Source organism: Anopheles maculipalpis, chromosome 3RL, assembly GCF_943734695.1.
Source record: "Anopheles maculipalpis chromosome 3RL, idAnoMacuDA_375_x, whole genome shotgun sequence".
NCBI classification, from domain to species: Eukaryota; Metazoa; Arthropoda; class Insecta; order Diptera; family Culicidae; genus Anopheles; species Anopheles maculipalpis.
Window position 1 is genome coordinate 48,601,377 of NC_064872.1, and position 27,265 is coordinate 48,628,641.

Consider the following 27,265-nt stretch of genomic DNA (forward strand, 5'->3'; position numbering starts at 1 on the left):
AGGATCGTAATCTGTTGTTTTCGAAATGAAATCCTATGCACATATTAAAAGAATGCAGTTCAAACCAACCACCCCAATACATATTATGTAGTGGCTCCTTGTAATGATCGCTGGAACCTACGAAATTGCACCAGTTAGATAATAAATCGGCAGATAAAGAAAGGAAGAGAGCGGAAAGTAAATTGCAAAACAAAAAGGCAATAGGGAAACGATAACAAATGTTAATGTCCATTCTGCACATGCACATAAAAAACGCATGATTCCATTTACAGAGCTGTTCTAGACAAGATCTCGAAACCTGTTCGATAAGCTCTTTGATGGTGCTCCTGGTCTACTCACGAAAACTGTGCCTGTTTTGCGTCCACTACTTCCCTCCCTTGTTGCATAATTTTCGTGATAAATATTTTTCTCTAGTGTTTAATTTTACTTATTTGCGCTATTATCTGTTACTTTCCGTCTTAACCACATCAGATACGTTATTGCTTCCGATTAACTTCGGCTGATGGCAATTTTTTTAGCATGCTTCATCGATGTGCCCATATGATGTTGAATGTGATTCTGAAAGTAAAATGTTGTTTGTTTTTTTTTTAAGATTTATTCTACGATACGTAGCAGACGCTAGGATTACCTTTAGTTCCGTCTCGTTCAAGAATGATTTATCACAGTGTGGACATTTGTGAAGTTTCTCCTTTTTATGACGTTGCTCGTGGATGTTTAGCTGATAATTGGAGCTGAACTTCTTATCGCACATGGAGCATTCGAAGTTTTTCTAATGTGTGAAATAAAGTTGGTGAGTTTTTGCATGTTACGGAAACAACTTGTCTACATTCCTCACCTCAAAGTGCGTTTGTCGATGGCGGTACAGTATGGATTTTGATTTAAACTCCTTGTTGCAAATGCTACATGTGGGTATTTTGTCCTTCTTCTTTTGAAAAAGATAACGAAAAATTAGTGTTTAATAGCTAAATTAGAAACCTCATGCGTTGCATCTTACCTCATGCGTTTTCATATGCATTCGCAGCATTCCTGGGCCACGAAAACTTTTTTGGCAAATGTGACATTCCGGTTGCTTTTTACAGTTGGCCTTTCAAAACAAAACAGAATGTTGCATCAAGTATTACACTCGCCGTTTGTTCAAATCACATCTTTTTTACCACTCACCTTTATCCAATTCGTGTGAGATGACATGTGTAATTGTAACCATTTTGCTTGATTAAACTCCTTGTGACAAAGATTGCACACATATCGACCTGGGCTGGGGCACGATGTTTGATACGTTAAGAATTCCGCTGTAAGGGCGAGGGAAAACGTTAGTCACACTCGTATAAATTCATTTCTTAAGCAACATTGAAACATTGAACCACTTTACCGATTTGTTTCTCTTCTTCGTCAGATTCTTCACATTCTGTTTCGGGGTAGTATTCCGTTTCCGCCTCTTCAATGCCCGGACTTTCTTCGATTATTTCGTCCGTCTCGATCGCTTCGTCGTCCGGTATAATGTACTCCACATCATCGTCCAACTTTTCATGCATCTGAATGTCTGGTTCACTTTCCTCCAGCTCTATGTGCTCGGGCTGCTCAACGGTGTGGATGTGTGGATGGGGCTGCAATTGATGCGCGTGCATTGCATCGGTCGGAAGGGCTGCGGTTGCGGCGGGAGCCGTCACCATCAATGGCACAGATGAAACTGTTAAATGATACAAGAAAGAAGTTGTAGCGAAATAATGGCCAATTTAAGCAACTATCCCAGTTCCATTACCATTCTCTATGTACTGCGCCTCTGTCAGATCTGGTTGCACTATGATCTCGCAGCGATCGTCTGCAGTGCGTTGAATTTGCAGAACATGAGCCGGGTGACCGTTCTGTGTGATCATTTGTACGGTATTGTTTGGACCCTGTATAAACTGCCCGATGGAGGCAGCTTGAAATTGCGGAGTAGTCTGGATGATCTGTTGACCAGTGGCCGTTGTGATTATATGGCCGGTATTAATAATTTGTGCTCCGGCATTGATCAGTTGCGCACTTGTCAATATCATCGCTGGTGCTGCCATTGGAGGAGCCTCTGTCTGGATGGCTTGCATGTCGTTTCGCTGTATGTGTAGCTCGTGTAACTGCGGGGGTAACATCGCCGGCGCCACTTGTTGAAGCTTTGGAGGACTTAAACCCATCTTTGCTATTTCGGTTGGAAGGCAATCTTTGTTGTCCGGATCCACCGTAACCGTGATTCCTTTGATGTACTGCCTCAGTGCTATGTCAGACCTTTCCACACGGGTTTTGAACGCATGGCAGCGACTCACCTGGTGGATACACTGAACGCAAATTTTGTCCGGCCAACCATCCATTTGTTCGATCTATAAACATGGAAAAAGGAGAACAACTTGTATCACACTCACTCATTCCCTTCATTTCTAGCTATATGGCCCTTAACCTGTATCTTGGCGATTTCCATCAACATCTCTGCTATCATTTCACCAAACAGTGGTCGCATTTCCTTCTTCACTGCCAAACAGATGCGACAAATCTTATCCAGTTCGATGTTCCTTACGATTAATTGCTCCATCGTAAGAGAAGCTGCCTTCCACCGCACAATCTACCAATTGGGTATTACACTTCCTATTGCTTTTCGAAGGTTTTGTTCCTACTCAGCGACTTCGTCGTCCAGTCGTCGCCCAACACACATACATCAAGCGCCCTAGCCAAGCAAAGCTTAAAAAACCACTGCCGCACTGTCTAGTTCACTGGAAACAATGCACCAGACGAAACGATGGAATTTAAAATACAATACGCACTGACTATCACAATCCACCAATCCAGCCTTAAAGCATTTATTCGACAATTTGTATCAACACTTCGATGTAAACAAAAGGAAAAACTTTTATCGGACGAGAATATGCAAACATGGCAGCGTCGTTCAATCGCTTTTGACATATCGCATGACACACAGCGCAATGACAACCACAAACGATAAGTTTAGCTGTCAGGTCCCATTTCAAATTTAACCGTTACTCATCGTTTGATTGGTGCCGTTGAATATAATGTTATTTAATATAAAAAAATATTATTAACGAACAATTTTACAATACATTACTGTTTATTTTACGTTCTTTTCACGTTATAGTAAGCTACAATTTCTTCACAGGATAATTTGAATAATTAATACGATTCATTCAGTTTAAAAAAAAAACAAAGAATTGAATGAAACAGCCACATAATTAAAAAAGCAAAAAAAACCCAAAGACTATGATTTGTTAATTATTTATCATCTCTTTTAGGACTTCAACAATGAGAGGCCTCGACTTGCCGACCACCCCCAGCTGGAAAGTCAGTCCTACGTACTCGTGAGACGATCCGGACGGGTTACAATACCTGGTACTGCAGTATAGAGACCGGTGCCGTTACCACTTCAGCACCTGACTACTGCTCAATGAATGAGCCAAATTCTACTTCTTAGTAGAACTCTACGATTACTTCTCTAAAGTCAAGCCGGCGATCAGGTGGCTTACTAGACTTGTTGATACCACGTAAGTGGATAGTCAGTCTTCAATACGGGGGGACGGTCCGGATTAATTTGAACCCAGGACCTGTCGTTTGAAGACTGGTGCCGCTGTCGCATACACCGCCGAGCCGGCACCTAAATGAAACAAATTATTATTCTTTGTGTTTGGTTCGATAACCTCTAGTGATATTGGCCTGCCATTACTGATTTCCTTGATTGATCACCCATAGCTTAATAAACAATCCTTTGTTCGGGGTGACGGTTCAGGCCGCGACTTAAAACCCCGTCTCTAGCTGTGTGAAGAGCGATAAAAATGAAGACGGAGACGGTTCAAGTCGCGACTTAAAACCCCGTCTCTTGCTGTGTGAAGAGCGGTGAAAACACCGCTTCGAACGCTGGACCTCGCTAAATGAAAATATAAAACTTACATACAAAAGTATATTAGTGGTTTTGGAAACATTCAATGACGATATGCGTTGGTTAACATTAAGATCTAGCTAATTTAGGCTTTTCAGAATGATCTGTTATGCGATATGCCGCTTTCAACATTTTTGAGTTGGACGCGTTCAATGCGAAGAATGTAATGCACCCACGTGGGTTCTAGCTTTTTTTCTTTTCTTTTACAGCCTACCTTAACCTACGTTGTATTATACTATTCCTAACCTTATCAGACATCACAGACATTACGGCATTCAGGTTGTAAAGTGTTAATAAGTGTGAAAGGGGAGGCCGAGTAACGGCCGAAAAAGCGTTGAGAATGAATTTTCATTATTTCTACGAGTGGTTTTGAAAATTGAACAATCATTTGTATTTGTTGTGTGTACTCTTTTTACAAAAATACTGTTAAGTTTCATTTCCTTTCGACTTCCCCACGAATTTGCGCGCAAACAGCTATCGACCATTTTTCTGTATGTGCTCTTCCTACGAATAACTCACCGTAGCATGTGTGATATCTGTTCCGAAAACCTAAATCAGCGCAGCTTGAATGTTCTGTTTGATTCTATTTTAGCCCTCCAAAGCCATTTCCATGGTATGTCTTTATTTGCCTTGAAAAACACTGCTGCCCCCATGCATTCAAGGTGATAATGTGCTACTTCTGTGCTTCAAATTTCCCGAAAATGAAGTTGGCTTACGATTTTTTTTCGGATATCGATTTGATTTCGTATTTTTTCTTTAGTGTTCATAATTAACATTTGTTGTTTTGAGATTTCTCATAAATCGGTTTCTAATAACAAAGAATCTCGACAATACAGAGCATTGGGAATATAGAACGTACAAAACTGAGTTGGATTTATTATCAGTATCACTTTAACCACCATAGCGATCGCTTCAGACACGCGCAACTAGTGGTGCGACTCGTGTGAATATCAGAATACATAAATATTAAGCATATCCAAATATAATGGGATATGAACTATGCCGGGTGTAACTATTATTTTAAATCACGAAAAATGTCCAGGTTGGATGCATGTAAAGTAAAAAGTTAGGCAGGTTTTGCAACACAGAAGTGATATTTTTAAAGTTGGTCTTAACAACCTTTAACGTCATACCGGCCATCGAAATGGCTTACTAGATTGCCGATACCACGTAGTTGGTTAGTCAGTCGTCACTACAAGGGGACGGTCCGGATGGGACTTGGAACCCCGGTCCTGCCGTTAGAAGACCGGCACCGCTGTCACCTACGCCACTGGGCCGCCCCAGTGTCCTTTATCGCTTTTAATGAGAATATAAAAGAAATGTGTTTCATTTTTAATACTTATCTCTTCACATGGCAGGACTGGGGCTCAAATCTCATCCAGACCGTTCCCCCGTAGTGAGGACTGACTATCCAACTACGTGGTATTAGCAAGTCTAGTAAGACTTACACGTACTTGGATAGTCAGTCCTCAACAGGCTTTCTGACAAAAAAATATTAAACTGAACCTATAAACTAATAGCGTGTGATGTGTGTCCATGAAGAAATGCTCAAGACGTACAGTCATAGTGTAATATCTGTAGCTTATTTAAGCAATCATTAGGAGAAAAGTGCAAGATTATAGAAATAAAGAATTAACACCGATTATTATGAACGTTTTTAGCGACCCGGTTCCCGAGGCGGTAAAGGTACCGGCCGGTGTTCACTCGACAGGATCGTTTATCGAATAGATATTAAGTATCCTAGTAAGCCATTAGTTGGCTTTTCAGACTCAGCAGGTCGTTGAGCCAAGAAAGAGAAGGAGAAGAAGAATATTATTAACTTTAACATCATTCCATAATTCAGCGTTCTTTAAAGTTATATGGGTGTAAAGAAGAGATTTTGCAATTCCACGCAATTTCTATCAAAATCTTTTAGTTTGTACATCGGTTGTACAGAGCTTTGCGTTTTTCTTTGTTTCTTATTTTTCTTCCTCTTGCCTTGCCTTGCCTTAAAGTTGACTGTTCATTCCTGGCTTTCTCGAATCAATTTTTCCTCTAACGGTCGTTTTTTTTTTACAAACGTCCATCTCATTACCATCTCGGCCATCTGACCCATATGTCCATTTGTAGGTTTTCAACAAACATTTTTAATATTTAATATTATAGAATTCAAATATGTTTATTCCTGTGAGTAATAGCTAACCTGGGCCAAAATCAACCAGAACTCGCTACAAACGAGCCATACATACTGTGGAAAGCGAAATCTAAATTAACAATTGCATACCTCAAGGCGTTATCAACTCTACGCTCCATGAATAACCATGAAGAATGGCTTTTTACGACGTAAATTATTCGCATTTTATTAATTTTCGCACCGTCAAAGTTTAGATGCCAGTGACAGTGACAAGGTCAAGTTTATTTGTACTATGCAAGAAGATAAACAGTATCATAGTGTATACTACGGTTTGATGGTAGACTATCCTCTTATCCTCTGAAGCGTTCATGACGCAGCATCTGTACGAATCCGCAAGGCTGATCTCACTACAACAAACCTGCAAGCTCATCTTCCTGAAGGTAATGGGAGCGCTGAAACCGTACAGGGTGCGCGTGCATGTTTGCAGTCTAAACAAAGCACTCGGCCAGCCTTGCCTACACCCTATGTACGGCGTTCCAGGCCAAACAAGCGATCCACAAGTGTACAAACGAAGAAACACTATTCTGCATCTTGCACCGATGGTAATGAATAATCCATCAATGGTTTCACTATCTTCCCCGTCACCTAATGCTAGACCTCACGGCACCCCCAAGCCCATCCGTGCCATGAAAATGGGACCGCGTTGCGTCTCACGTCGTGCTGCGTTGTTTCGCTAGAGCAGTCACTAGTTAGAAGGCGTCGAGTGATTATCAACGCACGAGGCACCGGCAGTAGTCGCGAGATAAAGTTATTAATTCATAAATGACGATAAGTGTGACAACATCCGACCTTCCGTCTCCACACGGTTTAGCTGACTTTTCGACTAGCCCTGAAAGCTTTTCTTCCCCTCACTGTCTCTCGCTCGCTCTCCTGCTCTGCCGCGTATCTGTCCTAACAACCTGTTGCACCCCCATGTTACAAACTATCCTCTTTTCACCTATGCCAACCATTTCACACCAACCTCACGCGGAGATGAAGCCGACTGACTGACTGACTGACTGACTGACTGACTAAAACTGACTGTTTAGTGTCGCGTTTTGAGGTTATAATAAAAGAGCACCCACCAGCGATCCTTCCCACTCGTGGGAAAGGTTCAGTCAGTGTTTGGCAATGAAATGGTGCGCTCGTACATCATACTTCTTAGTACCGCTTTAGTCACAGTTTGTGAGTTTGTGTCGAGTAAGCTGACGACCGTGCCGAACGATCATGGAGAACGATCGGCACGCGCCTTCTACCGGTCGCTGGACGATAATGGGTACAGCCCTACGCTGGCGCTCATCCTGCAGGATTACATTCTGATCAACAGCACCGGTACGGTCACCTGGAGCAATCCGGCCTTCGTCTACTACGATCAGCAGCTGATCGAGGCCATTCAGCAGCAGCTGGAGGTGGAAAGTGCGCAAGATTCGTACGATCCGCAGCATCAGTTGCAGGCGGATCACGGGTCATCGTTGCTACCACCACTGTACGGTGGACTTAAGTTTCTCACCTACTACTGTGGCCCGGGCAATTGGTCCACCGACGGAAGTACGGTACAGAATGCGTACTTTTCCAGCATCGATCAGTGCTGCAAACAGCACGACGAATGTCCGGACACCATTGTCGAGCGTAGGGACTACCACCAGTATGAGGATCTGCCCTACAAACCGCAAATATTCACCAGGTGCTCCCGCCGACCGCCGATCAGATCAGATCGTCGAAATCGATCACGCCAAATCGATTAATTTTCTCGTTTTTTTTTTGTTTTTTTTTTCATCCTTCACTTAGACTGCGGTGTAATTGTGATGTCGAGTTTCTAAGATGCCTGCAAAACATTTCCACCTTCTTCTCCTATGCTGTAGCGTGGATTTACACCAAGTTCCAGCACAATTGCTTCGACTACGAGCACCCGGTGATGGAATGTACCGCGAAGAAGTGAGACGAATGTGGCTTTTTGTTCCGACCCAAAGATCGTGGGACAGAGAGTATCTCATCCTTCTAACCTGTCAACACATTTTGACCTTCGTTGCAGAAATGATGGGTTATTCACCGCGGATCGCTGCTTAACATACATGGTGGACAATTCGAATGTCAAACGATGGCAGTGGTTCGACATTCCCTACCTTAGCTCGAATCAGTTCATTTTCCCCGAGGTGGAATACCGGTACGAGCTGGACTGGTTTAATATACTTTTCGATCGTAAGATCTCCTCTAAGCCATAGGGAGGCTAGCATCCTACAAGGCAACCAAATAGCTTACACCTCTCCAATAATCGTTCGTGTAATAAAGCCAGCAACGCCTTGCTCCAAATATCTGTAGTTCTACGGTAGCTTCTTTAGTAATTTAGAAATTGTAACAACATTTTTTACAACCAACGAGATTCCATGTGGAAAAATATTTTTTTTTTTTGTTTTGTTTTTTTTTTTATTGAATGTTATTATTTTACACTAAAATGTGCCTTTTTAAAAGTTGATTGATCAAGTAGTAAATTCTGCATTCTACGCACTTCTGCATCATATCATATCTATGCAAAATGGCTACGATGTGAGTGAAAAAATTCTAATCAACCGTGTTGTTACATACTTTTACCTGAGAATTATCGAATAAGCATTAAACGCTCTCAACGCAGCACATTGAAGCAAACCGTCAAGATCTTGGGATCGAAAACCTCTTCTGGTGGCTACCTGGTTTATCAAATCTCTTTGGCTGATTGCTTTACAGTGGATGTGGCTTGTACATGTTCCAGTAGTGCTCCCTAAACAGATCGCCCTCAGTAGCCATTAGCTTCCGACTTCCCGGACTCCCTGTGCACCAGTGAAGTGAACTATTTGTTGGACTTTTGCTGCATGATCGGGATGTACTTTTCGCTTGGCCGGTATTTCCACCTAGAGCAAAGCTCGTCCGCTTCCGTCTGGTTGAAGCCCACTCTGGTTGGGAAGACACACATAGGAAAAATGAAAGAAAAGCACAGATAATAAAATAGGAAAATTTGTTATTTAACCTTAAATAGTTTAAAAACACACAAGAGATACATCAACACCAACACCCAACAGCACCACAACCACCAGAAGCGTGAATTACCATTACCATCGCTAGCCCAATTATCGCTGTACACGAAAATTCAAAACTTCCTCGCACTCACCATTGTCCATGAGCTCTACTCTCCGTCGGCAGCGTTCTGTTTCCGTCCTAGCCTAGCATTACATTCTTCCGCCACGATAACTTTCCCTTTTTCGACAGCTACTTTCTACGTTCGTTCTGCTGTTGTTCGATTCTCATGGCTCTTTTCAAATGCAAATTATATTTGACCGGCTCTAACAGAGTGTCAGCTCATTGTTTGACTGCTGTACTGTTCATATTGTAAAGGTACTTACTTAACTTACGAAAGCTACGAAAGCTGAGTATGTATGACTACTAACTCGCACCTGCAGGTCGGTGCGAAGCATTATGACTCAACTCAAATAATCAGTCTACGATAAATACTGTTCTTCGGCGAGATAGTTCTAGCCAAACGTGAGATTCGTTCGAACGTCCCAGAGTGTAACACTCAACCGTAGACGATCGATTTGGCCGTTATGAAGTACCGCGTGTACCCATTCAGCGGGCGTACAAACAGATCCTTAAACAAATTGTGTGATATTAAGCCTAGTGAATCAATTTTTAATCGATTTCCATCACTAATGTCGTTGGAGTGGCCTACATCAAACGATCTCGAGTTGCGCAGCGCATTGTGTTTGCTGTATGTGGCGGCTCCATACGGTAAACTGTACGTTCCGGAGCGATAGAACTGAATGGGACAATCGTAGCCGGACTGGCTGTCGCTGAAAATGGTGATAAATAGTTTGGATCAAACAGAGAGGTTTTTACACATCAGTATTAGCTCTTGTGCGGCGTCGACAAGTCAATCGTAATGGTGTTTCTAATCGTCAACGTATCGCATCGGGGTTCAACTCTTCGACCAGTCCGACCAGTCTTCCGTAGCTGTAGTTGGAACTGTTTCAGACTTTCGCTTTTCCGCGTTCAGTCACCCTCAGCATCAATTACGGTTCACCCTGAATTTCGAATGTGGATACTTACAAACATTTTTCATTTTCTCCACCAAACCACTTCGCGTCAGCCTCACTTACAGAGTCAAGGTCAGACATCATCGTCACCAGTCACACACGCATCTCTTCATCGGTCGACCCCCCATATGCCCCCAGCCGTGCTCCCCTTGTTTAACCGCTCCAGCTCTGTGTATTGCATCCTCACCCAGCAGCTAGCACTAACCATCCAGCCAGCTTTACCGCTCGATCCCAGTAGCAGTTGATTTCACACGATTCCGCCTTTGCGAGATCGCAACACTACCGGTTACTTTAGGTCGAAACGGTCGAAAAACTAAACCCGAACCCCGAACCGAGCTCATCGTGCTTCTTAGTGTGCGCTTTATCTTTAACGAAAACCCGCCTATTGGAACCGGACCGTTCCATCCTCTTACGCGCATTCATCGGCTGTGTCAACCATATCGAAACGCAGCTCGAAACACCCTTGAACGTGCTGCTATCCAATACCGAAGCACTGCTTTTACCCAGCTGGTTGGGGTCTTTGCTAATCATCATCAACTCTCGAACAAGCCCGAAAAGCTGGCTTCGGAAGAGGAGATTACAACACCTGCCACAACAGTGCAGGTCAAGCTTGATGGGTGCCCATGTATTTTTCGGCGGTTGTAAAGCGGTAAACCGATCTCACCGATCTAGGCTTTCTATGCCTCCTCCCTTCTTCTTACCCCGCTACGTTTCCTTTCGCGCTATCAATCATGGCGCGAAGATCGGACAACCGATCGCGGATGCGTTTGCGGGACTATACAGGCAGGCACAACCGCAACAACGCTTGTCGCACAATGAAAAATGGACTTGGTGAACTAACCTTTGCCAAACTGAGCACGGTCTTCTCTCGCCAAAGCATGTCACCTGGACGACATTGAAGAATATAGCACCGAGCGTGTTGGCCGTTTCTGTGGAATAGTAAAAAAAAAACAAAGTTGAAACAATAAAAAGCCAATAACACACGGTCGATCACAAACCGTTCGGTCGATGCCGAACGATGCCAATTGCACTCGGCTATTTTATCTTTGGATCAACTTTGGTTGATGTTGCTTAATAGGACTTGCTAATTGACTGGCGTTAAGCTAGACAAACTTTTGCATTACTGTACGAATAAAAAAAGCAGCTTTCTAGTCGCTTCTTCCACGAAATGAGACAACCTTTTAAGGACTTGCTTTCGAAAGTAGCTATTTTAACTCTAACAGATCAGATATCCCAATGGTTCGTACCGTAAAGGTGAACGGAATATCGTTTGCGACTACTTTTATTAAACTTCAATTTAAATCATTAACGTGCTACAGGCAATATTGAATATTCGCCTCATTATTTGTACACAATTTGAGTTAAAAATGGCGATCAAGGCTCATTTGGAGCACAGTTGAGAAAAAAGTTGTAAAGTCCAAAGCTATATTATTCATGTTCCAGGTCACTTAGTAAATGGATTGTTTAAATAAGTACGCCCCGGAAGTTCGCCCCAGTAATCAGCAGCATCTCGATGAAAGCTTCAACCAAAGCATCACCATTTCTCATTCCAACCAACAGTGTAACAGTATTGGGCGAGCAAGAATTCATTACTTTACGCACTACGTACCCGTGTTTAAGTTTTGCAAGCATCTCCTGAACCGAGCATCGCAATCACAGTGCGAACGAGTGAAGGTCCCACGATTGCAGAGCCCACGGCGACATTCACCCGGCAGTAGTATGTTCGGACACAAGTCATGCTCCCGGCAGCATTGATCCTCAGCCGCGTATCGTCCTACATCCGAATAGTTTGTTGCGATATTACCTGTAAAATAAACAACAATTTTACAGTTCTTGAGAAATTTGTAGTAATTGCAACACTAACACAAGTATTACAGTCAATTCTAGTACTTAAAGAGGCTTCCGACTTAACCAAAACGAGGAAAATATGCTTCACATTTGCTTCATTCGATACGTCTTAATACGACTAAAGCGCAAAGTACTTCCTGGCCACGATCTAACAAAAAAAAACCTAATGTTTATCTTACAAATTAGATAAATTGTATGGCACACTTCTAGTACATGAGGAAAACGAAACGATTCGTTCCGTAGCATTTTTTTGTCCCTGCTGCGCTGTGTTTTTAACCTGCATTTTTTGTATCTTGAAATGTATGGCGGCTGTAGCCCCTTTTTTCTGCCGCAAGATAGAACAGATTCAGATTCCGGAAATGAACACAAGCTACACAAATACACTGTTTTATCTTCAAATGTTATACTTCCTGGGTGTCGTTTAGATCTGTCCAAAGCATTCACCACCTGCTCGGCTATGGCGTCTAAGGCCTTCCTCGCGATGATCGCGCGATCGTGGTACGTAAGAACGTTCGTACACAAAACAAGTAGCGTCAAAAACTCACCCGGTCCGCACCATTTTGTGCCGGGATAGATGAATCCCAAACCACCCTGCAGCTCCCCGGATATGTCGCTCGCTTCGCCGCATACTTCCTCTAAAGCTATGACCGATTCGCGCGGTACTTGTCGCACCTTCTTCGTGTCCGATGCCAGCAGCATTCGCTGAATGTCTCCACTTGAAAGGAAAACAAATGCTCATGAAAGTAAACGATGAAAGTTGCAACTGTTTTGCCATGTTTGCATATGCAATTAAACATCTGTACAAATAGTCCAAAAAATTCCTACACTTATGTACACTTCCATCAACAACAGGTTGTTCAGGCCATCTTTGAAATACCGCTGCGCCGCACGGCCTTGAACTTCCGTACGAGCGCGGCACCCGGGTCATGGACCGGTTTTTCGTTGTTGTTTATGCTTCAACTTCAGTTTCCCTTTCAACATTCTTTGCCGGCTGATTCGTCAGGACACGACTGGTGGAGGGTCAATTACCTGCCCGTGATTGAAGAGGAAAAGCTGAAGCGTACTTACCGATCTGAGTGAATCTTGCAGTAAGGAGGTCGACTGCTAAGTTCGACCATCCGAGTCATCCGGAAGTCGGCCACTAGAACAGAGCTGGCGGAAACTTGCGTCCGTTGGGACAGGTTTGTCAGAAGCAGCAGGCAGCAGGCTACCCTGAAGCACCAGCTAGCACCAAACATTGTCGATCTTTGCATCGATAAGCTGGAATATATCGTACGCATAATAAGTATTGCTCAAGATCGTTGAATGAATCATGTACAATAGTGTACAAGTCTGTTATGTTTAAAAGGTTGGCTGTACATCTCTTTCCTTTCCTTGTTACGTTACTGTATGACCAAATTAGTCATTTGCCATACTGTGAAAGTTAAAAGGCACATTTTAAACAAATTTACTTTGAATTGTATACTATTCTTACCAAAATATAAATACATGTTCTGATAATTGATTATCAAAACTTTTTCTTATTTAAAAAAAAATCTTTCTGTTTGATATTTAAAACAATGCATTAGTTTTCATGATTTTTCTGCTCAATAAAACGTTAAAAGGTCTTAGTTTAACACTTGTTTTTTTTTTTTTAATTCATTTATTATTAGCCATCTCATGACTTCCTATAAGGCAAGCTACGACGCAATGATCATGATAGGATCTGTTACAAATATACGATTTTAATGAATGGCCACACTGTAGTATAAACTACAAATATACGTTAAAAAAATATGTGCCAACATGAAACTGCTACATCACAATGATGCTATCTCGATAGAATATGCTGGACAACCACAATGGACCAGACATTTGAATAAAAATAAATAAACAGAAATCTGTGCTTTCAGCTCGACCAGCTTTTCCCTCCCACTGGCGGCAACAGCAAGAGACCTAGATTTTTGTTACTACATTTTTGCACAATAATCTTTTATTTTTACATTTTTTTTTGCACAACCAACACATCCACATATATGGCTTAAATTTGGACGCGTTTATGCATCCCCTCCGATTGCGCCATGATCCCGACATTCACAAACCCGATGAATATTGATGAGCAGTGAATTTCACATTGATTCAGAGAGTGTAGTGGAAACTTGCTTTTCCGGTTTATATCTTTTTTTTTTTTGTTTGTTTGTTTGGCTCCATCCACCCCAACCGCGAACCTTTTTTTCGGGTGACACTGACCTCGAGCCGAACGCTGAACGGGTGGGTTGAAGTAAAGAAGAAGACCGATCAAAGCGCCCGTCCATTGATCTTCGATCGTTCGTAAAAGACGTTACGGGTCAGCTCCCCATTGACTAGCGCTTGTATGATAATCATAACGACCTTCAAATCTTCTCTCGATCTTATTATCATGGCTCTTTCTCGGCTCGAAAAGGTCCCGCGGCGGTAAGGGGACCTGAAAGATTTGCAATACTTTCAGCTGCAAATTTTATAAGCAAATAAACGAAACACGCATGTTCTCCACAGCATTAGAAATGTTCTGGCAAACATATGGATCGGACATGGACATGTTTGCTTTATACGACAAAATCACACATTTCGACTAAGGTGCGAAACATCGTTCTAGTGCGCGAGAGGACTGCAGGGACTACACGGATTATTTATCTTGGACGGCGGACGAACCTGTTTCCACATTTTAACATTACATCATCCACTTGGCAAACAACAGTTTTTGGAAGGTTCTTGGGAGATAAAGGGAAACAAAACTCCTCACTCAAGCTTGACACTGCAGAGACTTTCTTCTAACAGATTTAACAGATGCCAGAGTCAGCAAAACGGAAAATCACAACCACATTCGTCATCGCCGGATGGTCTGCTGCCATTCCTTGGGCAGTAAAATTATTCACTAATACAGCGCATACGACAATCGCACATCTTTGCATCAACCAAATTAGATCAAATTATTCACTTGCGCGACATGTGCGCGATGGCGCAGAATGGTGCTGGGTGCGCTGTTCTGCCCCAACAACAACACTATCACCACCACAGCATGCCTTCATTCTGGGTCAACAGATGCCAAACACTTACTACCACTAGACTACAACCTAATTACACTTCTTATCATGCCACAACACACAACCTTTTGCACTTTCATGCATTCTTATCACACCTTAGCCGGGTTGCATACTGTGAACGTGAAAGATTACCTTTTGCAACAGACAGCTGCTTTCTTCCCTCTGTTATGTTTTATGCTCAGAATTGAAGAAATGCTTCAGATGCAACACAACACAGCACACAATTTAAGCACACCTCACCAAGCAGTGCGCTATACAGCCAACGATCATCCGCGTTCCGACCCGTATCGTTCCAAAGTCAAATGTCAACTGATGCGCGAACCACGCGGATCATGCTGACCACTGCCAACTGACCAAGCGAAGCCGTCATGCCGCCAATATATTTATGTGAGAGTGTGTGAATGAGTGTCCACCACCACCACCCGGCCTGCGCCCTGATCCAAACGGACGAAGCAGTGGTTGATGCTGTGCCATTGAGGTTTGTTTGTAGATTACCAATCAAAGATCTTTTAGACGCCAGATTGTTTGAATTTTGCGCCGTCGGACGGTGTGTGCTATTCTTCTTTCTTTGCCTTACTCCCATCACTACGAGTTGGCTCAAGTACTGCGATTAACGATGATCATTCATCAGCAGGTGGTGCATAGAATGGTCAAGTCTGCTAAATGCGTATTAAGTATTTATGTTAAAATATACAAATATTATTTTAATGGCCAAGCATCACACCACATTTCCCTCCGCCGAAGATGAAGAAGGATACTGGCTGCGGTGGGTCACGTCCTTGAATTGTTTTACCGAAATTTTGCTTTGTTTGTGATCGAATGGCAACTTAAAGCGTTTTATGCAGCGTTCAAAAGACATCTTTTATGTTTGCATTTGTGAAGAAAGTTAGTGAATGTATTTAACAGTGTTCGAGTGAAAGATAGATGCTTAGATAGAATGATCATCAAGAAGATCGTGTGTAGCGCCTGGTAGGTAAGTAATTAAGTCCACAGTATCAGTAGTTATCTTCAAATAACTCCAATATCTGCCTCATTTAGACTTTATACCAATATTTTCAGAGATCATATTTAAGGCAGATGACTATGGCTCTGTCGTAGGACTCAAACGTATTCCCAACGAAAAAAAAGGGCATCTTTCGAATATGCGAATAGAACTCAAATTCTAACGAGTACAAAAAACAGATTTATTTTTACGTCTTTTCATTCCATCACCCTATATCGTGCGACCAAAACAGTCCAGGGACAGAAAATGAGAAGTCTTGATCGTTTTATTAGTAAGCTCGTAGCAGGAAATAGTAAAAATATCCAACAAGTAGAAACCAACTTACGAGGGAACTGAGGCTTGACATATTAGGAGGTTTGGTTTTATCGTAGTGAAACTCGGATCCAGAGATCATAGAATCATTGAAACTGGCGAAAAATATTATGGACATGATAGACATTCTTGTACAAAATTCATCATCCATGAGTAAAATAAAACGGTCTATGAGATAATGCCATTGAATATGCTGCTGCAGGCATCTTTGAAAAATATCTTTTCTTAAAGTAGGCGCGTCGTCGATCAATCAGGTTTATAAATCACCTCAACAGTTAATACTAATAGCTTTTATTTATTTATTTTTTTAGTGTAGGTTTCAGGATGTATCTTGGATTTTTGTGAATTATTATTTCGTCATGGAGTTTAAGGTAAAGGGAAGGGCTGGAAGGGCTAAAACAAATACATTTCTTTATAGATAACCAAGCCCAAGCTCCCAGCTAAGCAGCATTAGATCATCCGAGAAGGCATGGCAATCGTTTTCTAAATTCTTCATGGTTGTAGAATTCGAAAAAAAGTATGAAATTTTACCACTTAAAACACCAAAATTATGGTAAGATAAGCTTTGTTCGACATATTCTAGTACTTATTCCATAGTAAAGATTATTGCTTTAGACAAACTGCTACAAATAATATGTACCCCTCTCCGTAAAAACGATTAAACCCTTTCTTATTCTTGGCCTGGCCTGGCGTAGACATGGCCAGGTCGCCAATCCGTTTCCAGGAAAGTCGGTCTAGGGCTGAAGTACTCCTTCCACGGCTGCATCCAATCTCCGACAGGTTTGACTACACTTTATTTAGCCAACAGGACCGCTCCTCTACGCCTCGTGCCGAATGTGTCGCTGACGAGTACTTTTCTGGTGGGACATGAGGCAACCGGCATCCTCATCACGTGCCCCAACCATCGTATCCTTCCGGTTTTGATTACCGTCAGGATATCAGCACCGTCAAACTTCACCACTGCTCGCACACACTGCCAAAGAAAGTCCTTAGCACCCGCCGTTCGAAAATGGCGAGTGCATTGGCGTCCTCCGTCAGCATAGAAGACTCGTACCCGTAGAGGACTACCGGACGTATCAAGGTGCGGTAAATCGTGCATTTCGTGTGTTGTTGCAGTCTTCTAGATCGCAAGAGTTTATAGAGTCCGTAGTAGGCACGATTCCCCTGAACAATGGGCCTTCGGATTTCGCTGCTTATGTTGTTGTCCGAAGTTACGATCGTACCAATGTAGCAGAACTCCTCTATCACCTCGAGATCGCCGCCGTTAACTGATACTCTGCTTCCGAGTCGGGCTCTATCACGGTCAGAGCCTCCGGCAAGTAGGTTTTTTGTCCTTGTCGCATTGATACTCAATCCAATTCTATTGGCATCGCGTTTCAGTCGGAGTACCGGTTGGAATTGAACCCTTTATTGTTCGTATATTCGATTTATTAGGCTTCACTACATTTTTTTCCAGCCGCGTGTTAAAAATCTGCCACAGAAATTTATGCAAAACACTGCTACTTCACTCTAGAAGACAGAATATTTTTGGTTATAGCCCTAGAACGGTCATGATAGATTTATCCAGCTGGATCGCTAGAACACAGAACCATCAGGCCATATTTGAACGCACATGTTATGATCATAAACAACATGTATACATATCGGTCCGAGATAAGCCAAAGAATAAGGATTAGGGTTTCATTGTTTCAGTCATCGCACACGGTGTTGACAAAACGGCGACGCACTGTGATACTTCATAATAAAAAAAGAAATAAATAAACGTTTACATTTTTTAACTCATATACGACAGCGAAGCCGTATTGCTAATAAATGCATACATATTGCATAGTAAATACAGCAGCTACCCGATAAACGTATGCTCTAAAACTGGTGGTCAGTCTACCAGTCTGTGGGCAATGTATACTAGTTGACATATTCTTGTTGGCTTAAAGACCTCTAAGGTCATGCCGTCCATAGAAATGGCTTACTAGACTGCCAATACCACGTAGTTGGTTAGTCAGTCTTCACTACGGGGAGACGGTCCGGATGGGATTTGAACCCCGATCCAGCCATTTAAAAAACCGGCGCCGCTGTCGCCTACACCACCGGGCCGCCCCCTGATACTAGTTAACTACATATTGTAAAAATTTGAGAGCTTTACCTCTTAACTTGGAGTAGCTAGGCCGAGAACACCGTGGGGCGGCCCGGTGGTGAGGCGACAACTTCGCCGGCCTTCAAACAGCAGGACCGGGGCTCAAATCCCATTTGGACCGTCTCTTCATAGTGTTTGATTGAGGGCTGATTAACCAACTATGCACGTGGTACGTAATGAGTCTATAGTAAGCCATATTAGATAGATAGTCGATATAAGCTTAGAAGGATCGTTAAGCCAACCAGAGTAAAAAGACGAGAACAGTAAAATTTCTTTGTTCAAAAGTTTGTTCGTATCGTCTACTCAATCCGGGCTCGAAAAAAAGTCGGCCATTGTGTCACATTTTCTGTCGGCCGGATACGATCGAGCAAAAATCTACCAGATTCTGTCCTTTCTGGAGTTTCCCTTCTCTGGAGTTTATAGAATGGAAGCTTTGATCTAACGATCATCCGACCATTTTTGAGCCCGTTGCGATCATTCAACAAAAGCTGCTGTTCACAATCAATGAAAAGGACGTCACATCCCACTTTATTTTCTTCAGGAATGGTATTGACCGATGCGATTTATAGTACAAGGAGTCTCCCAATAGTTGCCACATGCATTAAAAAGTACCACAAAGATGGCGAAGTGGTGTTTTGGTTTCTACTTGAAGCGAACTCTGGATAAAAGGAGCATTTGGGGATTCTGAGAGTAGTCAACCTAAGTGTGCCCCAGTGCCGTCCGATCGCATGTTTCTAGATCAGTTTCAAGTGGAAAATCTATCTTTTAAATTTAAATAATAGTTAACGACAGGGATTATTAAAAAGGCGACCTTGTAACAGAAAAAAACTTAACAAATCATTTTTCGACACTTACAGATAAAATGCCGCCAAAAGGCCGCCGGATGAAGAGCCAAAGATTGTTTTTTTTTTTCTTAAATTAGAGATTTATTAAAGAAAACGATGCAATTTGAACGGTTACAGTATCAGGGCATTCGGCAAAATATAAAACAAACATAAACACACACCGACTTCATTTACATTTTCACTTTATTTTCTTTACTTCTTTGTTTGTTTACTTTTAGTTACGTGTTATCTCACTATCTACTCGGTCTTATATTCATATCATATCGGTTCATTTGTTTCTCCCTTTTTTTCTCTTCTCTTTTTCTTCTTCAGTTCGTCTCATATATTTTCACTGCATCATCATCATCATCGTCATCATCTACATGTAACGACTGTTTCTATTACCATGTCTCCCCACGCTTGTTCGTGCAGTAGTTTTGTATGGTTTCCTATTATGTTTTTTTTTGTTTCCTTTTACAAGTTTATCATCCATTTAGTAGCATTCACTCAGATGTATTCGTGTGTTGTTTTTTTTTCTTCTTACATATAAATTTGCAATATACTTTTCACCCCAGTGACCCTCGTCGTCTTCTCTTTATTTAATGCATATTCTAATCATTTTTCGTAATCGGTAAATTACTCGCTGGAAAAATAAAATGAACAAATCAATCGTACAATATAATGCCGTAAACTAAGAACTTTAAAGGAAAAAATAACAAAAGAACAGATTGCCATTCTACGCTGACTTTCAGCGTCGTAGTATTGTATGCTTAATTTTTTTTTTTTTGCTTGCGGGCTTCATCGTTCTTCTGTCCTTTCTTTTTGTTTTATTACTGTACATAGTGTGCTGTTGTTCTTCGTCTGCTTGAGTAATATCCTTTCCAACAACAGTTAGCTGCTACTCCACTCATTCTGCTCCTTCCATTATCATCTGCTTCACTTCACTCTTTCTCTGTTTCGTTCTTCATTTCTGTTTTCATTCTTTTATATCATTCATTACATTCACCCAAATGTCTTTTACCGTCCCGATCTACTATTACCGACCTAATGCAATACATTCTCCACGCGGGATAGATTATTTCGCCCCTGATTTCTCGCATTGCGCCATGAACAAACACACAAAAAACAAACAAACACAGACATACATTCAATCAGTATAGGGAAGTTTTGCGTCGGCAAAGCGTCGTCTACAATCCGGAATTTGGTGGTCTAGCAGCAGTGTAATTCAAACGCATGATAAAGCCATTCGTACATTAAAAAAACGGCAGTCAGTTCAACTCTGGAAAACGTTATCCTTTATTGTACACACACGTACATCCACACTCATCCTTTCCTTTCGCAACAGTACAGCAGCGAAGCAAGCAGGTCCCAATCAATGATCGCAACCTGAAATTTCCCATTCTCCTGCTAGGGGGTCATAGGCTCATCTTTCAACCTCTACACAAAACCACGTGCCTCATCATCAATTTGCTCTATTTGTCGTTGCTTAATAATGTGTACTAATATTACACCACCGTCAATTACAACGTTACGTTTTGGGGTCTCCGTGTGTGTAACAATCTTGCCTTCTATGCTATCAGCTTTAGCGTGTGTTCGGAAATGTGTATCTGTGTTATTGGGTGTTTATGTTTGAGTGTGCACAAGCATCTTATTGGCTTGGAATTGCTATATTATCTTGCCATATCGTCGTACTTCGCATTCAAATCCTTCTCTTCTAATCTCATATTTGCATTTGGTTTTGCATTCAATAATGATCGGATTTTTTTAAACAATAAAAATAACTTTCTTTTATTCCGAATAGTGAGTTTTGAATTTTTTAAGCAACGCCAGTCTTCACACGGCAGAACCGTGCTGATACCAGCTACGGGTAAAAGGAAATCAGCGGAAGCTTGGCCAAGAGCGCTCCTTTGAGGTTGTAGTGTCGAAAGAAGAAAACGAATTATTTAAAAATCACGCGAAGAAGAGTAGTGAATAAATAAATTTTGTAATTTTTTGAACAACATAAATTTGTCGCAGAGATTTGCTTGAACGGCGTTTACTTTTGACATGCTTTTTAATGGTCATTTTTAAACGTTATGAAATTATTGTCAAAAAAATATCGCTGTAAAACGGTACGTATGACGAATATGAACTGTTGAATACTACACACAACAGTAGTAAAATAAAAAACACAAATCAAATATACTCTGTTGATTACTGTAAGTAGTTTAAAAAAATTAAAAAATGGTAGTTGTTGTCAGTTCTAGAGCTTCACGGGCAGTCCCAATCATTCTACTAACCCCTGCGCTGACGTGTGCTGTGTTTATGATTTTAAACTGCGATTATTGCTTTCTCATTTGTCTAATGTATGGCATATGAAAATGTTTATATTGTGTGTGGGTTTCTTTGTTTGTTTGTTTTTGTAATTTGCGGTATTTTCTGTAATACATGGAGGAAAAGTTAATTCTCCCCTTATATCGTCGTCACTTTTGCGTGTTCTTGTTTTTATCCATTTCGTGTACCAAACACGCATTCCAAACAAGCATATCTTCCCAATGTTATAAAAGCAGCGCGCAACATATGAACCTGACTATAAGACAAGTTTTTTTTTATACAACCGAGCCAAACCACACCACACTTTAACGAATAATCAGTTTGAACTTTTTGCTTACACAGTCAAGGCAGTTACGGTTGACATGCGTTATAAAATTAAAACGATGAAAACAAAAGCCCTCCACAAATGTTTTTCCCCCATCATCGGTGTACCAATAACCGATAACCGAGAGCGAAAGGAGAAAAAAGATGCTTAATAAAAATAAACTGTACCCCATTGGACAATCCCAGTCCGTATTTCAATTTCCACCTTCAAGCACGCACTACTACCATCATGGTCTAACCCTTAATCTTCATCGCTGAGTGCTTCGTATTGAGCAGACAGCAGCGGTTTCGGTTCCATGGCAGGCGCACCACCGTGACGATCGTCTGTCAGCACACCACCGCCGGGACCACTACCACCACCGCCACCAGCATTGTTCAAGCCGATCGAATTATTTCCACCTCCAACTCCGGGCCCACTTCCGGAGAGTATCATCCCGGTATTGATGGGTTTCATGCCACTCACGCTGCTACTTCCACTGCCTCCGGACCCACCCATCGTTGTCGCTATAGAAGTGGCAACGGATGAGGCTGACGATGACGGATGGCCGGAGGTGGAAGTAGCTGGTGTAGGAGCCCCCCCACTCGCAACCGTTAGTGCACTGAAGGGATACGCGTACGTTGGTGGGGTGGTGAAGGTTGTTATCGGTTGCTGATGATACGTGCTATGAACAATTGCCGGACTCGTGGTGGTCGAGCCCGATGTCGACAGCAAGGAAGATGGTGCAGAATGTTGAGGATACTGCTGCGCCTGTTTTTGTTCTTCAATCGACGAATGATGAGACTGTTGCTGTTGCTGCTGTTGTTGCTGCTGCTGCTGCTGCTGCTGCTGCTGTCCATCACCTCCTCCCGAAGCAGGAGTACCACTACGATCAACCAAACCCATGTCCTTCGTATGATGGTGAGCGGAAGTTGGATGTGGGGAAAGGTTTTGGAAACTTCGGGGTGACGATTGCTGGCGATCAACATTTCGATTGCCACTGCTGCCATCAACCACCACCACCATCGATGCATCGGATGAGGCACGCTTTTCGTCCTCGGTGCGCATTGCTTCGACGATACGATTTTTTACGTAAAAATCTAGCACAAAGTTGTCCCGTCCACCAGCACCGGCATGAGCGCCTCCTCCTCCTGCTGCACCGGCAACACCACCACGTCCCAAATGTGGCGCTCCCGGATGGAAGAACTGTTGTGCGTCGGGTGAAACGGATTCGTGGAACTTGCTTCTTGGTCCTGGCGATTGCGCCAACCGGATAATGTGTCGATCTTCCGGCGTCACGCGACCAGGACCTTTTTGCGCTTCGTGACCACGCTGCTGCTGTTGCATTTGCTCCTCCTTGCCAGACGTGGCTGCTACCGACGTCGGCCGCCGATGCTTCCAGTGGTCGGTTGCCAGCATCGCTTCCGCACCGGGAGTTCCTGCCGGTACTGCACCGTACGGTAACATCGGTGGTCGCAGCGACAAGTATGGGTTCGGATTCGGTGAGTAATCCTTTGCTATGATCGATTCCGTCAGCTCGCCAAGCGTGATATTCTTCACACCACTAAGACTGTTTCCACTCATCCCGCTGATGTCCCGTCTATGGTGTGGATGTACGCTGTCCGAATCCAAATCAACGTTGATTACGTTGGGAGAATGGGATTTACTTCCATTATTTTCGCTTATCACCTGCTGCATAGCCATGGAACGTTGATCGCGTGAGCCAAACTGTGGAAAAGCACACGAATAAAATTATTATAATAATATTACAATCAATTGAAGCTACTCCTTAAGTATTGTTCCCCGCAATGCACAACACAAAACACGTTAACTATTATTTGCGCCTAAAGTGGCGATAATACTTACGTATGGTGTCCTGTGAGGATCCCGTATCGATTGCATTGGAGGTGGTTCGACCGCGGTTTGGCTGATCTGATGTGTAATGATAGCATCAATTAAATTTGCTGCTGTCAGTGAACCATCCGAAGTAGTGCGAGCGCCCATTAATTCGATTGCTCTAAAAAAAAACAGTACAAAGTTTTTTAACACATTTATCACACAACAGATTTTATCTTCACTCTACTAGGTCTGTACGAAAAACTTTCTCTTACCTATCTCGTCGATCTGGTAAAAACCCTTCGTACTGTTGCTTTCTTCGACGTTCGTCTGCCTCCTGATGCCGATCGAGACGCTCGCGGTCGCGATGAAGCTGATCGCGTGCCTGCTGTTCACGTTCCAACTCACGTCGCTCACGGTGATCACGTTCACGATCCCGCTCTCGTTCACGTTCGCGTTCTCGTTCTCTTTCTCGATCGCGATCACGTTCCCGCTCTCGTTCACGATCTCGTTCGCGCTCTCGCTCACGATCACGATGATCGCGCTCCCGATCCCGTTCACGTTCTGCCCTTTCCACCATAATAGTACGCTCAAGTTCCACACGTCCACGGAAATTTAGCTCGTCACGGCGATCCCGCTGGTCAGCGTGAGGATCCCGTTGATACGACGGAATAGGTCCCAGCTGCTGTAACGAAGGATGCATCGGAGATTGTTGCTGATGCCGACGTTGCATGTCCACCTGTTACAATGATACAAGCAATGCGTTAAAATATTTACTAAACTTATCAAATAACAAACATAATACAAATTTTACAATCTCATCATATATCATACTGTTATCTTTTTGCTCACATTCTATTTCTTTTTTTATTTCCTATGACGGTCACAAATCACAAAATGTTTTATCTTTGTGAAGGACGTTCAGCAAATGCAAATGCAAAAAAAATGCGCAAATTCTCCCATAAAATTCCGAACCAAAAAACATTTATCTGTGGAACATTTATTACTTATACATGGATTCGGGTTCTTTATAGGATAGCTATCCCAATACCTAATATCGATGCGCCACAAATTTATAAATAAGAAATTAAAATACTTCATGAATTATTTTAATATTGGACAAATCACTCGCTCCTGACTTATTGTCTGTTTGCTAAAAGCTAAATCAATCTGTAGTGGAACATCGCTCAAACATACCTGCTGCTGCCGCATTTGTAGATGTTGCTGAGCGACCGCTGCTGCTGCTGCAGCTTGTTGTTGTTGATGCAGATGATGCAGTTGCTGTTGTTGCTTCTGATGCTGCTGTTGCTGCTTCTGATGTTCCTGCTCATTGTCTTGATTCTCGTGCTGTTGTTGCGCTGAATGATGTGATTGCGGATTTTGCTGCGATTGTTGACCCATGGACGATGGTGGCTGAGGCTGTTTCGTTTGTTGATGTTGTGAATGCGGTTGCGGCGGTTGTGGCGATTGTGGTGGTTGATGCTGCTGATTTTGGGACTGTTGCTGGGGATGAGCTTGGGATTGTGATTGCAGCTGGGATGGTGGCTGTGACTGTTGTTTTGAGTGTTCCAGGGGCTGCAATTTGTTGGACTCCTGCAGCTGCGCTTTCGATTGCTGTTCCTGCGATTGATGCTGTGACTGTAGTTGCTGGTGCAATTGTTGTTGTGTTTGTTGCTGCTGCGATTGGTGCAACTGCTGTTGTAGCTGCTGCTGGGATTGCACAAAAGATTGAGCGGCTTGTTTTGCTTGTTGCTGATGCTGATGATGATGATGCTGTTGCTGATGGTGGAAAGGTATCATACTAGGATGCTGATAGCGCATATCGTGGTGATGGGCTGAAGATACGGACAATCCTGACGATAACGTTGGCGGTTGTTGTTGCTGCTGTTGATCGATTGCCGAACGTTTTGCATCGTCTTTATGCGGAACTGTCATCGGTGGTTGTTGCACTGCTAAATCGACGAACGAAGTAAATGCATCTGCAAACCAAAACGCAACATTTTAAAGAAAACATTATTTACATAACTTAATTTCAATCTGATACAATAAGTAACAGGTGAGTAGATAAGGTGTAGTCCTGATGTATAAATTGTGGCACAAAAAATGGATTAAAGTTTTTGCCAGTTTGGTCAACGTTCAAAACACACATGTATGAATTTCTGTATACTGTCAATAGATTAGATGATAAGTTATAGTGCTTTGAGTGGAGCATCTTCTGATACAGCTGCAAAGTATGGATAAGCATGGATTAGGTAGGCTAATCCATTATTTTATTTTCATGGATAAAAACACTGATCAAACCAAACAATATCTTGATAAGTCTTACCTGCACTATGCACAACCACCTTAAAACATTAAGTATTTGTTTTGTAAGTTCAAAAGTGACATAGCCGGTGCAAAACGCAGCGATCGCCCGAAAGAGTTTTTTTCCCCAAAAATGTTAAAAAATTCCATAACATATATATAGGCTTTGGATAACCATAAAACCGCATTGATGGGAAATGCAGAATATTCTAGCAATATTTACGGAACTTATGTATCACATGATTAGAGATATTTTGAGTGCCAAGTTAGCTGACAATCGATCAGAAACAACAACGGATGGTTTGAAGCTTTTAAACTACAATAAAGCCGAATTTTGGTGTCGATATGTGACAAAACTACAGGAAACAAACTATTTCCTATCCACAGACCAGAAAAGAATGGTAGCTGAAACGAAATTGAAGTCCTATAAAGAAGCAGAGGCCATCGCTGAAGCAGAGGCCTATTTTGAGGCTAATGTCAAACTATATTGTTAAAATTCGGATTCGAAAAGACAGCAGATCGCTATAAGCACTGCTTCGCTCTTCAAGGCAATAAAGTTGCGTAAAAAAATTGAATTTGTTCAAAAAATCCTTTTACCGTGAGTAGGACTGAAACTTCTCTACCCACCTGTTACAATTTGACCGAAAGTCTATATTTTTAACATTCTCCATTCTAGTTAAAAGAAGATTTTATGGGACTAGTTATCCAAAGGTACTCAAGTCTTGTATGTCAATTTTAATATTTAAAAAATGCTATTCCTATTGCTATTCTTGGTTTGCATACCTTGAAGATAGTGATGAGGCGGTGGCGGAGCTGGCAAATGATAGCGAGGCGCTGGACTTGGCGGTTTAGAAGACGTACTACCTCCTCCAACAACCATTGCTACACTTCCGGTATTGCCACTACCTCCATTGCCAAGCCCGCTACTGTTCCCGCTGCTGGCGCTAGTATTGTGACGCTGGATGACGCCTTGGCGCTGTGGCGGTGGTGGAGTTCGATGTGGACTAGACGTGTTACTATACACCGGTGAGATTCTGCAATTAAAAGATAAACAATGGATCAGTCATGTGCACCACACCAAAAACTATAATTAACTTCTAATATTCAATTTTATCGCTACTTTGTTGTCTATAAAGTTGATTTTTGCTAAAATCTTTTTGTAATGCAGGCCCACGTAAAGTGTCTACATATTCTCATCT

The 27,265-nt window shown here is 42.4% G+C and overlaps 5 protein-coding genes across 6 annotated transcripts in view; 1 reads left to right on the forward strand and 4 right to left on the reverse strand.

The window, feature by feature from the left end:
• The window catches only part of LOC126562852 (N-acetylglucosamine-6-sulfatase-like), a 63,997-nt gene that overhangs the window by 36,532 nt on the left and 200 nt on the right, over positions 1 to 27,265 (reverse strand). The gene's annotated exons all lie outside the window — the stretch shown is intronic.
• LOC126562051 (zinc finger protein 774) lies at positions 479 to 2,684 on the reverse strand. Its single transcript, XM_050218463.1, has 8 exons — positions 2,429 to 2,684; positions 1,760 to 2,351; positions 1,370 to 1,687; positions 1,162 to 1,289; positions 995 to 1,084; positions 836 to 925; positions 629 to 769; positions 479 to 558 (listed from the first exon to the last, which is right to left on the reverse strand). The coding sequence occupies exons 1-8, from the start codon at positions 2,558 to 2,560 to the stop codon at positions 490 to 492; spliced, it is 1,560 nt and encodes a 519-aa protein (XP_050074420.1). The 5' UTR covers positions 2,561 to 2,684; the 3' UTR covers positions 479 to 489.
• On the forward strand, positions 7,153 to 8,287 carry LOC126563356 (uncharacterized). The gene is made up of 3 exons (XM_050219991.1): positions 7,153 to 7,749; positions 7,854 to 8,000; positions 8,098 to 8,287. The coding sequence occupies exons 1-3, from the start codon at positions 7,202 to 7,204 to the stop codon at positions 8,285 to 8,287; spliced, it is 885 nt and encodes a 294-aa protein (XP_050075948.1). The 5' UTR covers positions 7,153 to 7,201.
• LOC126562689 (group 3 secretory phospholipase A2) lies at positions 8,890 to 13,230 on the reverse strand. 2 transcript variants are annotated; one of them, XM_050219255.1, is made up of 5 exons: positions 13,046 to 13,230; positions 12,523 to 12,692; positions 11,739 to 11,933; positions 10,971 to 11,058; positions 8,890 to 8,992 (listed from the first exon to the last, which is right to left on the reverse strand). In XM_050219255.1, the coding sequence occupies exons 1-5, from the start codon at positions 13,228 to 13,230 to the stop codon at positions 8,890 to 8,892; spliced, it is 741 nt and encodes a 246-aa protein (XP_050075212.1). The 2 variants fall into 2 exon arrangements, with proteins under 2 accessions (XP_050075212.1, XP_050075211.1); XM_050219254.1 differs by lacking the exon at positions 8,890 to 8,992 and adding an exon at positions 9,613 to 9,886.
• The window catches only part of LOC126563484 (uncharacterized), a 40,898-nt gene continuing 35,823 nt past the window's right edge, over positions 22,191 to 27,265 (reverse strand). The window contains exons 9-13 of the mRNA XM_050220129.1: positions 26,850 to 27,100; positions 24,960 to 25,741; positions 24,038 to 24,501; positions 23,793 to 23,943; positions 22,191 to 23,654 (exon numbers count right to left, since the gene is read on the reverse strand). Of these exons, the coding sequence (XP_050076086.1) occupies positions 22,191 to 23,654; positions 23,793 to 23,943; positions 24,038 to 24,501; positions 24,960 to 25,741; positions 26,850 to 27,100 (3,112 nt within the window). The remainder of the gene's footprint in view (positions 23,655 to 23,792; positions 23,944 to 24,037; positions 24,502 to 24,959; positions 25,742 to 26,849; positions 27,101 to 27,265) is intronic.